The sequence below is a fragment of the Pempheris klunzingeri genome, chromosome 10, assembly GCF_042242105.1.
Source record: "Pempheris klunzingeri isolate RE-2024b chromosome 10, fPemKlu1.hap1, whole genome shotgun sequence".
NCBI lineage: Eukaryota > Metazoa > Chordata > Actinopteri > Acropomatiformes > Pempheridae > Pempheris > Pempheris klunzingeri.
Window position 1 is genome coordinate 27,597,634 of NC_092021.1, and position 13,327 is coordinate 27,610,960.

The 13,327-nt window shown below is 45.8% G+C and overlaps 2 protein-coding genes across 4 annotated transcripts in view; both read right to left on the bottom strand.

The window, feature by feature from the left end:
- The window catches only part of gtdc1 (glycosyltransferase-like domain containing 1), a 32,699-nt gene extending 24,103 nt beyond the window's left edge, over positions 1 to 8,596 (bottom strand). Inside the window, exon 1 of the mRNA XM_070838150.1 lies at positions 8,567 to 8,596. Within this exon, the coding sequence (XP_070694251.1) occupies positions 8,567 to 8,578 (12 nt within the window). The 5' untranslated portion in view covers positions 8,579 to 8,596. The remainder of the gene's footprint in view (positions 1 to 8,566) is intronic.
- Positions 8,597 to 9,415: 819 nt separating this feature from the next.
- The window catches only part of zeb2a (zinc finger E-box binding homeobox 2a), a 51,851-nt gene continuing 47,939 nt past the window's right edge, over positions 9,416 to 13,327 (bottom strand). For all 3 annotated transcript variants that reach the window (XM_070837728.1, XM_070837730.1, XM_070837727.1), the window contains one exon: positions 9,416 to 12,927. In XM_070837728.1, the coding sequence (XP_070693829.1) occupies positions 12,329 to 12,927 (599 nt within the window). In that variant the 3' untranslated portion in view covers positions 9,416 to 12,328. The remainder of the gene's footprint in view (positions 12,928 to 13,327) is intronic.

Here is a 13,327-nt window from a genome sequence, read left to right on the forward strand (position 1 = left end):
AAAAATGCAAATTCTTCTTCTTCATGTCCCTAAAATGTGTCCAACCTCAGCTAGAAGGTTCCAGAAGTCACTAAAGCAGAATGAGTGAGAAAAGACTTCAGACATGTTGTTCATCAGAGGAGACTAAAGAAAGACAGAGAACATGTTGATCCAGAACAGGAACACTATAGACCTCCACTACACACTGACACACTGACTAACTAGCACACACACACACACACTATAGACCTCCACTACACACTGACACACTGACTAACTAGCACACACACACTATAGACCTCCACTACACACTGACACACTGACTAACAAGCACACACACACTATAGACCTCCACTACACACTGACACACTGACTAACTAGCACACACACACTATAGACCTCCACTACACACTAACACACTGACTAACTAGCACACACACACTATAGACCTCCACTACACACTAACACACTGACTAACTAGCACACACACACTATAGACCTCCACTACACACTAACACACTGACTAACTAGCACATACACACACTATAGACCTCCACTACACACTGACACACTGACTAACTAGCACACACACACTATAGACCTCCACTACACACTAACACACTGACTAACTAACACACACACACACTATAGACCTCCACTACACACTGACACACTGACTAACTAGCACATACACACACTATAGACCTCCACTACACACTAACACACTGACTAACTAGCACATACACACACTATAGACCTCCACTACACACTGACTAACTAGCACACACACACTATAGACCTCCACTACACACTAACACACTGACTAACTAACACACACACACACTATAGACCTCCACTACACACTGACACACTGACTAACTAGCACATACACACACTATAGACCTCCACTACACACTAACACACTGACTAACTAGCACATACACACACTATAGACCTCCACTACACACTGACACACTGACTAACTAGCACACACACACTATAGACCTCCACTACACACTAACACACTGACTAACTAACACACACACACACTATAGACCTCCACTACACACTGACACACTGACTAACTAGCACATACACACACTATAGACCTCCACTACACACTAACACACTGACTAACTAGCACATACACACACTATAGACCTCCACTACACACTAACACACTGACTAACACACACACACACTATAGACCTCCACTACACACTGACACACTGACTAACACACACACACACACTATAGACCTCCACTACACACTAACACACTGACTAACTAACACACACACACACACACACTATAGACCTCCACTACACACTAACACACTGACTAACTAACACACACACACTATAGACCTCCACTACACACTGACACACTGACTAACTAACACACACACTATAGACCTCCACTACACACTGACTAACTAACACACACACACACACACTATAGACCTCCACTACACACTGACTAACTAGTTATTTAACCCCTTGGTGACCAGCTGGCTGATCTGGTTGGTACCAGTGGATGCTGAGGAGGGGGGGGGCTGGTTCACCATCACACACACACCTTCACTCTGGCTCAGGACCTCCAGAACCCCCCCAGGACCTCAGGTCGACCCGGCACTCTCTCTGGGCTCCAGAGGAAAACTGAAGAGTCGGCAGATCCACTAAATAACATGGATTATTTCCTGATCTGTGTGTTTTTCTGTGTGTGTTTCTGTGTGTGTGTGTGTGTTTCTGTGTGTGTGTGTGTGTAAATGAAATCCATTGTTGGCGCTGAGCTGCACACAGTGAACTTTCCAGGAGATAATCTGAGCAGCGGCGTGTCCTGATAGACGCCGGCGTCCATTATGCAGCGAGGAGCTTTAACAGGAAGTGGACGAGCTCGTCCCCCCCCCCCACTGATTTCCAGTTGGCTTCCATTTAGCCGCCCACAATGGGACTAAAGTATCTGCAGCACTCAGCGCGGCGCCCACAGACTGCTCATCAGTCAGCACCACACTCATATCAGCAGGAGGAAATGAGCTCTTTCTTCGGCGTGCGGGGCCGATACGGCGGCGAGGCTCACGCCAGGTTAAATGCAAATGTGTCCAAACTAAGAATCTGATAGAAGGCAGCAGCATAATGTTGCCCATTGTGCTCCCGGGGGGCCAATCTATTTCCTGAATGCGGCCTAAATAATGTGGAATATGGAAATGTGGACGTGTCCGACGGCGGCGGGACGGAGATGGCCGATTAGCTCGCCGCTTTTGACCTTTTGGCCTCTGAGATGAAGAAATCTGGACTGGCTTCAGGTTCAGGACCACATCAGTCACCCCCACGTTGCTCCCCAGCCTCAGACAGCCCAACACCCCCCGTCTCTTTAACGGTGAGCAGACCCCTCACGGCTACCTGTGGACCCCCACAGGGCCGTGACTCCAGCACAAAAACATCACCAACATCAATCAGCAAAGTACAAATCTAAACGCTGACAAACCAAACAATAAGGCAGGAAATGTCAGCGGGAACCACACACCAAACCACAACCATCGCCAGCAGTGAACACCAGCAAACACCAGCACACACCAGCAAACACCAGCACACACCAGCAAACACCAGCATACACCAGCAAACACCAGCATACACCAGCAAACACCAGCAAACACCAGCAAACACCAGCACACACCAGCACACACCAGCACACACCAGCAAACACCAGCAAACACCAGCACACACCAGCAAACACCAGCACACACCAGCAAACACCAGCAAACACCAGCATACACCAGCATACACCAGCACACACCAGCATACACCAGCATACACCAGCACACACCAGCAAACACCAGCAAACACCAGCATACACCAGCATACACCAGCACACACCAGCAAACACCAGCATACACCAGCACACACCAGCAAACACCAGCAAACACCAGTACACACCAGCACACACCAGCACACACCAGCAAACACCAGCAAACACCAGTACACACCAGCACACACCAGCACACACCAGCAAACACCAGCAAACACCAGCAAACACCAGCATACACCAGCACACACCAGCAAACACCAGCATACACCAGCACACACCAGCAAACACCAGCAAACACCAGTACACACCAGCACACACCAGCACACACCAGCAAACACCAGTACACACCAGCACACACCAGCACACAACTTCCAGAAAAACACCAAGCACACCAATAAATACCAATCAACAAAGCCTGCAAACGGAAAAGCTGGAAATAAATTCAAGAATTAGAGATTAAAGAACCTGAAACAGGACTCATCATTCCACCTTAAACAGACTAGTGGAAGACTGTCAGAGAACTCATCATTCCACCTTAAATCCAGGCAGGGGGGATTCCAGCAGACTCATCTCACTTCCATCACCCACTGATGATGATGATGAAAACTGCGAAGGGTTAATGTCACCATTTTCACAGGGACCCCCCCTCCACACACACACACACACACACGCACACGCACACGCACACAACTTTACAAAGTCAAATGTTACACTAACTGTGCTAACTGACTGTGCTAACTGACTTTACTAACTGACTGTACTAACTGTGCTAACTGACTGTACTAACTGTACTAACTGACTGTACTAACTGACTGTACTAACTGTGCTAACTGACTGTGCTAACTGACTGTACTAACTGACTGTACTAACTGTACTAACTGACTGTACTAACTGTACTAACTGACTGTACTAACTGTGCTAACTGACTGTGCTAACTGACTGTACTAACTGTGCTAACTGACTGTACTAACTGACTGTACTAACTGTACTAACTGACTGTACTAACTGACTGTACTAACTGTACTAACTGACTGTACTAACTGTGCTAACTGACTGTGCTAACTGACTGTACTAACTGTGCTAACTGACTGTGCTAACTGACTGTGCTAACTGTGCTAACTGACTGCACTAACTGACTGTACTAACTGTGCTAACTGACTGTACTAACTGTGCTAACTGACTGTGCTAACTGTGCTAACTGACTGCACTAACTGACTGTACTAACTGTGCTAACTGACTGTGCTAACTGACTGTACTAACTGTGCTAACTGACTGTACTAACTGTACTAACTGACTGTACTAACTGTGCTAACTGACTGTGCTAACTGTGCTAACTGACTGCACTAACTGACTGTACTAACTGTGCTAACTGACTGTACTAACTGGCTGTGCTAACTGACTGTACTAACTGGCTGTGCTAACTGACTGTACTAACTGTGCTAACTGACTGTACTAACTGGCTGTGCTAACTGACTGTACTAACTGTGCTAACTGACTGTGCTAACTGGCTGTACTAACTGACTGTGCTAACTGACTGTACTAACTGTGCTAACTGACTGTGCTAACTGACTGTACTAACTGTACTTACTGACTGTACTAACTGTGCTAACTGACTGTACTAACTGTGCTAACTGACTGTACTAACTGTACTTACTGACTGTACTAACTGTGCTAACTGACTGTGCTGACTGTACTAACTGTGCTAACTGACTGTACTAACTGTGCTAACTGACTGTACTAACTGTACTTACTGACTGTACTAACTGTGCTAACTGACTGTGCTAACTGACTGTACTAACTGTGCTAACTGTGCTAACTGCTAACTGACTGTGCTAACCGTGCTAACTGACTGTGCTAACTGACTGTACTAACTGTGCTAACTGACTGTACTAACTGTGCTAACTGCTAACTGACTGTGCTAACTGTGCTAACTGACTGTGCTAACTGCTAACTGACTGTGCTAGCTGCTAACTGACTGTGCTAACTGCTAACTGACTGTGCTAACTGACTCAGACCCACTGAGAGCAGTCTCACAGTAACACTGCTGTCCAAACCTCAGGCTGTGGACATGTACAGAAGCCTGTTTGGGACACGAGGGAGAAGGAAGAACGTTGAGGACTGAACAGAAACAATGAGACGGCAGAATGTCTCTCTACTGTCGGTCACCTTTTCAGGACTTTCCATCTACTAATGTTGTTAAAACCAGGTCCATCCAGCTGGTCCAGAACGCTGCTGCTCCTGTTCTGACCAGAACTAAGAGAAGAGACCATCTTTCTCCTGTACTGGCTTCTCTTCACTGGCTTCCAGTCAAATCTAGAACAGAGTTTAAAATCCTTCTCCTCACCTCCAAAGCTCTTAATGTTCAGGCTCCATCATCTCTTAAAGAGCTCATAGTACCGTACTACCCCACTAGAGCACTGTGCTCCCAGACTGCAGGTCTACTGGTGGTTCCTAAAGTCCTCTAAAGTAGTGATGGAGCCAGAGCTTTCAGCTATCAGGCTCCTCTCCTGTGGAACCTCCTTCCAGTCTGGGTTCAGGGGGCAGACACCCTCTCTACATTTAAGAGTGGACTAAAAACCTTCCTTAGTGATAAAGCCTATAGTTCAGGACTGGATCAGGTCTTGGACCAGCCCCTAGTTATGCTGCTATAGGCTCAGACTGCCGGGGGACTCCCATGATGCACTGGGCTCCTCTCTCCTCCTCTTCCTCTCCATCCTGATGCTTCATGTCTCTTTAATGTCTGTTACTAACTTGGTATCTTCCCCGGAGCCTTTCTGTGCTTTTCTCATCCCTCAGGTTCCTGTGGATCCTGGTCCTGGTTCTCCTGCTGTGGTTCTCTGGTTCCTGTGGATCCTGGTCCTGGTTCTCCTGCTGTGGTTCTCAGGTTCCTGTGGATCCTGGTCCTGGTTCTCCTGCTGTGGTTCTCTGGTTCCTGTGGATCCTGGTCCTGGTCCTCCTGCTGTGGTTCTCTGGTTCCTGTGGATCCTGGTCCTGGTGCTGTGGTTCTCTGGTTCCTGTGGATCCTGGTCCTGGTCCTGGTGCTGTGGTTCTCTGGTTCCTGTGGATCCTGGTCCTCCTGCTGTTGTTCTCTGGTTCCTGTGGGTCCTGGTCCTGGTTCTCCTGCTGTGGTTCTCTGGTTCCTGTGGATCCTGGTCCTGGTCCTCCTGCTGTGGTTCTCTGGTTCCCATGGATCCTGGTCCTGGTGCTGTGGTTCTCTGGTTCCTGTGGATCCTGGTCCTGGTTCTCTGGTTCCTGTGGATCCTGGTCCTGGTTCTCCTGCTGTGGTTCTCTGGTTCCTGTGGATCCTGGTCCTGGTGCTGTGGTTCTCTGGTTCCTGTGGATCCTGGTCCTGGTCCTGGTGCTGTGGTTCTCTGGTTCCTGTGGATCCTGGTCCTGGTCCTCCTGGTGTGGTTCTCTGGTTCCTGTGGATCCTGGTCCTCCTGCTGTGGTTCTCTGGTTCCTGTGGGTCCTGGTCCTGGTTCTCCTGCTGTGGTTCTCTGGTTCCTGTGGATCCTGGTCCTGGTCCTCCTGCTGTGGTTCTCTGGTTCCTGTGGATCCTGGTCCTGGTTCTCCTGCTGTGGTTCACTGGTTCCCGTGGATCCTGGTCCTGGTCCTCCTGCTGTGGTTCTCTGGTTCCTGTGGATCCTGGTCCTGGTGCTGTGGTTCTCTGGTTCCTGTGGATCCTGGTCCTGGTTCTCCTGCTGTGGTTCTCTGGTTCCTGTGGATCCTGGTCCTGGTGCTGTGGTTCTCTGGTTCCTGTGGATCCTGGTCCTCCTGCTGTGGTTCTCTGGTTCCTGTGGATCCTGGTCCTGGTTCTCCTGCTGTGGTTCTCTGGTTCCTGTGGATCCTGGTCCTGGTGCTGTGGTTCTCTGGTTCCTGTGGATCCTGGTCCTGGTCCTGGTGCTGTGGTTCTCTGGTTCCTGTGGATCCAGGTCCTGGTTCTCTGGTTCCTGTGGATCCTGGTCCTGGTTCTCCTGCTGTGGTTCTCTGGTTCCTGTGGATCCTGGTCCTGGTTCTCCTGCTTCAGATCATCAGCCACAGACACTTTGTACTGATATCAGTCCTGTTATTATTATTCACAGATGAACTGTTGTCATGTTTTTACCTGCTACCATATTGATCAGTATTAGTCATATTGATCAGTATCACATTGATCAGTATCAGTCACATTGATCAGTATCAGTCACATTGATCAGTATCACATTGATCAGTAATATAGTTACTGTTATTATGGTTGTTGTTTGTTTTCTGTCAATGAATAATAATAATACTGATATGTTGAAATGATTATGGATTTAGTGGGGCTATTATTGTTATTAATCATTGTACAATATTAATACAATTTATCATGAAATGAAGAGCATTTATTGTAGTTTCAAAAGACAAACAAACTCTCGCTGACTTCACATTCATTGATTAATATACTGTCAGTTTATTGACGAGTTTCCATCATGAAGAAAAGTGACGCTGGCTGAGTGAATCAGTGACAGAAAACAGACTGTGACTAAACAAACAGCAGATTTGCGTTGAGGTTTCAGTCTAAAAGCTATTCTCAGATACAGCTCTCTCACACACACACACACACACACACACACACACACACACACACACACACCTGGTCAGAAATAACTGAACCACAAACTGTTCAGACTTTCATGTCATATTAAATATTTCAGCTCTTTGTTCTGTCAGTTCACCTTCACCACTGTAAAACACTGTTAAAGCAGCAGATCTCCTCCAGTCTGGTATCTATGGGGGGAATTGTTCCACTTTCATGAGGTGCTACTTTCTGCTCCAACACATTTACCTGACAGGCGAAACTTTTAACACATAAAACACATCTTGACTTTGAGCCACATTGTTTCCGTATGTATAATGAGCCCCGAGGCCTCCTGATGTCTGACTTATAGTCTAATGCTGACATGGATCAGGATGAGGAGTTAAATTAAATACTTTGACAGAAGAAATTGTTAACTGTGTTAGTTGTTAACTTTGTTAACTCTGTTAGCTGTGTTAACTATGTTAGTTGTTAGCTATGTTAGCTGTGTTAGCTGTTAACTATGTTAGTTGTTAGCTATGTCAGCTGTGTTAGCTGTTAACTATGTTAACTGTGTTAGTTAACTTTGTTAACTCTGTTAGCTGTGTTAGCTGTGTTAGCTGTTAACTATGTTAACTGTGTTAGTTAACTTTGTTAACTCTGTTAGCTGTGTTAACTATATTAGCTGTTAACTATGTTAGCTGTGTTAGCTGTTAACTATGTTAGTTGTTAGCTATGTCAGCTGTGTTAGCTGTTAACTATGTTAACTGTGTTAGTTAACTTTGTTAACTCTGTTAGCTGTGTTAACTATATTAGCTGTGTTAGCTGTTAACTATGTTAGTTGTTAGCTATGTCAGCTGTGTTAGCTGTTAACTATGTTAACTGTGTTAGTTAACTTTGTTAACTCTGTTAGCTGTGTTAACTATATTAGCTGTGTTAGCTGTTAACTATGTCAACTGTGTTAGCTGTTAGCTATGTTAACTGTGTTAGTTGTTAACTTTGTTAACTATATTAGCTGTGTTAGCTGTTAGCTATGTTAGCTGTGTTAGCCATTCATACTGCTGGTCTATGCTGCTAACAGCTAGCAGCTTACTCGCTCTACTCCTCCCGCTAGAAACAGCCGCCATGTCCGGTCCGCCGCCGGTGGCAGCCTCCCCGGGCACCGTAGCGCTGTCCCGGCTGATCCTACCGGGAACCCGGTGGACCGTGTAAACACTTCATTCAAAGCAGCGGCACACTCACCTCTGACTGCATCTGCCCGGCGCCAAACGTCAACACACGTACGCTCTAAACGTCATCACGTCGCTTTCAGAGCCCACCCTGGCGGGACGTCTCTTAACTGACGTCACTAACTCCCCTTCCTCTGTCCTGATATACAGAACATGTGTGTTTATGTGCATGTTCTGTATAACAGGCATACATGTATATAAAATACTGCAGTAGTAAATGTACAGTGGTATTTAAAAATACTTGAATAGAAATACTACAGTGTACAGTATATGTAATGCTGTATAAATGCTACAGAAAATATACTACACCTGATCACAGTAGGTCCACTAAAAGAGCTTGTTTGATCCACTGACAGGCTCAGAGTGTTATTCTCAGTGTGTGACAGCATCATGGAAAGGATCCCTGCAGAGAGAGACCTGGAAGATCCTTTTGGTTTAACCACAAACAGCACACACACCAGACTACATTCACTAAAACAGGGATTTTAGAGCTGCTGCTCTGCTGCTGCTTATTTATTCTTTGTTACTGTCTGACCTTGGTGTTTTAAAGGATCCAAAGTAATCCTTTAAACACTGTAAAACACAATATCAATTCAGGTAAAATCAATGGAGTCTGGTGGCTGTGATAATTATCCATAACTATAATCCTGTAATGTCATGTATGTTATTCTCTATAGTTATTCTGAGTATTTCTACACTGTGTCAATACTATTGTTACTGCAGTAATAACAGGTGTTCTTCACTGTGACAACCATCATCATCCTCCCAGTGTGTGTGTGTGTGTGTGTGTGTGTGTGTGTGTGTGTGTGTGTGTGTGTGTGTGTGTGTGAGAATGAACCAACCAGGTTAAAAGACGAATAACACAGTTTTATTAAAATTTAATTTGGCTACATTTATTCGAGCATGGTCATCTCCAGGAGAAATTAAAAATTCAATACTTCAGACATTTCAAGAATTCCTTCATCACCATCATCATCATCAGTCCTTCATCACCTCTTCAGTGGGATGAATAAAGTGGATTTTTTCACTCTCAAAAATACAGTGTTTTCACAATGATCATCGTATCAAAAGTTCCCCAAATTTAGAATTCCCAGTAGTTTGACAGGAAATAAAACAAGAGAGAATTGACGTTTTCCAAATAAGTTCTCTATTCATAGTTGAGCTCCAATGGTCAGCGACAGCATCAATGACTAAAATAAATCTATGTGTGAGGAACTCTAATACTGTACACTACAGTATGAAATAAATACAATTAGGAAATATAAAATGAGTCACATAAATAAAATGGTAAATTCTCAAATAAAAACAAAAAATGAAATTTGTGTTGGAAAATTCAACAAAACAAAAAAGTAATACTGACAATAATAATAATAATAATAATAATAATAATAATAATACTGTCATGGAACAGAAAAATACAGAAAATTGCACAAACGTGTGTAAACTAACAAACTGCCGTCTATCTACGCTAATACTGACGAAGAAAAACAAGATGGAGTCTCGCCGGTACAAGGGGAGGGACAGTTGATGTAGGACAGGTGATGTAGGACAGGTGGTGTAGGACAGGTGATGTGGGGACAGTTGATGTAGGACAGGTGGTGTAGGACAGGTGATGTAGGACAGGTGGTGTAGGACAGGTGGTGTAGGACAGGTGGTGTGGGACAGGTGGTGTAGGGACAGTTGATGTAGGACAGGTGGTGTAGGGACAGGTGATGTAGGACAGGTGGTGTGGGACAGGTGATGTGGGGACAGTTGATGTAGGACAGGTGATGTAGGACAGGTGGTGTAGGACAGGTGATGTGGGGACAGTTGATGTAGGACAGGTGATGTAGGACAGGTGGTGTAGGACAGGTGATGTGGGGACAGGTGGTGTAGGACAGGTGATGAAGAACAGGTGGTGTAGGACAGGTGGTGTAGGACAGGTGATGTAGGACAGGTGGTGTAGGACAGGTGATGTAGGACAGTTGATGTAGGACAGGTGATGTAGGACAGGTGGTGCTGTAGAGGGATGGCACTTTGCAGAGCAGGTGAGCAGGTTTGCATAAGGCTTTCTCTGGAGAAACACAGTAATAAAAGGCTCTGTCCTTTTAATCTTCATCTTTTTAAACGGAGCTCTTTCGCTCCTCCTCCTCTTTAAGACTCACATCGACATTTTATTTTTAAAATCACACAGGTTTAAAAGTTCCTTCACATAATGAAAAACACAACCAGGAGGCCCAAAATCGTGTGGTTAGTCCAGAAACAATCAAAATAAAGCAAAGTAGAAAACATCACAGTAAAAGGAGACAGGAAGTACGACAAAAACACCGACAGGAAGTGACCGAGTGTTCGTGGCTTTTTCCCTCTTTTTAAAAATCATTTTCTTTTATTTTGTAGTGATTTGGGGATTGAGTGCAATTTCCTGTCGTGGGGTTTGGGGGACAGCGAGACACAGGAAGTTAAACATGATAGCACCACACAGCTTTCAGGCCTGAATAATACTGTACACACAGCCTTCTTCTTCTTCTATCCTCATTTCTGTTACTTTGCATAATGTGGATTTTTAAACAATCCCACCCAGCGTCGTGACGAGGACGTCACCGTGTTGCACTCAGGACTGTACCAAAAACATCTGTGGGGGGGGGCATCACTGTTTAAAATAACATCTAATTAACTGAAACATACGTGGAATGAACAGAAATGTCCTGCTTCACCTCGCCCACCAGTAGAACCAGGACGGACTTTAAACGAAACATTTCGTGACATCTGAGTTATCAGGTTTACATTTTCATCTTTATCCTTCAGAATAAAGATGAAAGCTTCTGTTCGCAGCGTCATCCATCCCATCATCAATATGTGTCACCGTGACGACTTGTTGCAGTTCTGCTTGGTGAACTACAGCAGCAACAGCTAACAGCTAACAGTTAGCAGCTAACAGCTAACTCGCTGGCAGGCCCAGTAACATGCTAACAGCGAACTTGCTAACATGCTAATAGCTAATAGCTCATCTCTGTCATCTCTGATCTGACTCTGTTGCCGCCATTTTGTTCGTCACTGAGTTCAATAAAAAGTTACTGAATAGGGAGGATAAATACGTCTAGGCTAACGAGTATTAGCATCACTATTTGAGTCTGAGCGTCACACTAAACACAGTTAGCATGGTTAGCATCATCATCATTAGCAGCCAAAAGCCTGAAGCTCTTTTAGCTTCACATAGACAAACATGAAGTAATTTACAGGAGTCACAGGTGCATTAGTTACTATTCACGCTAACAAAACTGTAACAGCAGCCAGGCTGTTTAGCATGTCAGCTAACAGTAAAAATCTGCTTTTTAGCGACAGTGAAACTCTGATTGTTGTTTTAGAAATGAAAAGAACGACGTTCGAGTTTAAACCTGTTCTGGTTTTAATCTATGGGCCATAAAAGTCTGAATAAACTGACACCAAACACCAAAGAACGAGAATCAAACCGAACCTGATAAATCTAAAGTCACGATTTGTTGTTTCTGGAGTTCAGCTTCCTGTTTTCACACAGATTCAGTCAAAAGGAGGAAGTGTTAACAAAATAAAAATCTCACGTTGGTCCTTTCAGCTCCAACTGGGCTGTTGTCAGGTGAAACACACCTTTACGATCTCACTGTTTGCTTTTTTTTTTTTTTTTACAATGAATCTGAAGTATAACCCCCCCACCATCACCACCACCCCTGATAATAGTAGTACAGTCCCTTCAAAATAAAAGCATCCTCCTTCAGAATTGAAACAAATGTTCAAAAGCTCTTATTTTTTTGTTTCTGCATCAGTCATCCTGGTCCAATTTGCCGTCTGTCTTCCCTTCTCCTGAGCTCTCGTCCATCGGCTGCATCGCGTCTTCACCCTCGTCCACCCTCGTCGAGTCCATCTGCCTCCTGCTGTCACTTTCCTCCAGCTCCTCCTCCTCCTCCTCCTCCTCCTCTCCTTCCCTAAAACTTTCCTCCTGTCTGTCTGCCACCTCCTCATACGTCTTGTTGCCCACTTCCCTCTCCTCCTGTCCTCCTCCGTCGCCGCCATCCCTCAGGATAGTACCACCGCCACCCTCCTGTCGGTCCTCGGGGTCAGAGTAGCCCAGCCCCTGCAGGTAGGCCCTCCTCATCAGCAGCTCGGTGGGCACCCCGCCTCCTCCCCCTGCCCCCTTGTCGCGGGCCTCCCTCTCTGCCGCCTCGCGCTCCTCCGCCTCCCTCTTGCAGTACGAGTATCGATGGTTCATGTGCTGCGAGTACGAGCCCGAGTGGGAGAAGCGCTTCCCGCACTTGTCGCACTGGTAGGGTTTCTCCCCGGAGTGCAGGCGGGAGTGTTCGATCAGGTGGTGTTTGTGTTTGAAGGCCTTCTTACAGATCTGACACTGGTGAGGACGCTTCCCTGCAGAGACACAGCGACAGGAAGAAGGAGAGCGCCGTCAGCAACGGGACCCAATCAGGGCGACGGCCACAGAGACACCAGCCCGTCTGTCTGCACGCACGTCACCGCCAAAGCATCACAACACCAACAACGGTCAGTCCGGTCAGGTTAACAGTTAAACCAGGTTACCGTTAACTCGTCTCCCAGCGTCTGTGGGAGAGACGGCGTTCAGGGCTCCATGTTCCTGCCGTTTATATCGACCAATTATTTCACACAACGGACTGCTAACTGTCCGTGTTAACTGTCCATGCTAACTGTCTGCGCTAACTGTCCATGCTAACTGTCTGCGCTAACTGTCCATGCTAACTGTCCATGCTAACTGTCCATGCTAACTGTCTGCGCTAACTGTCCATGCTAACTG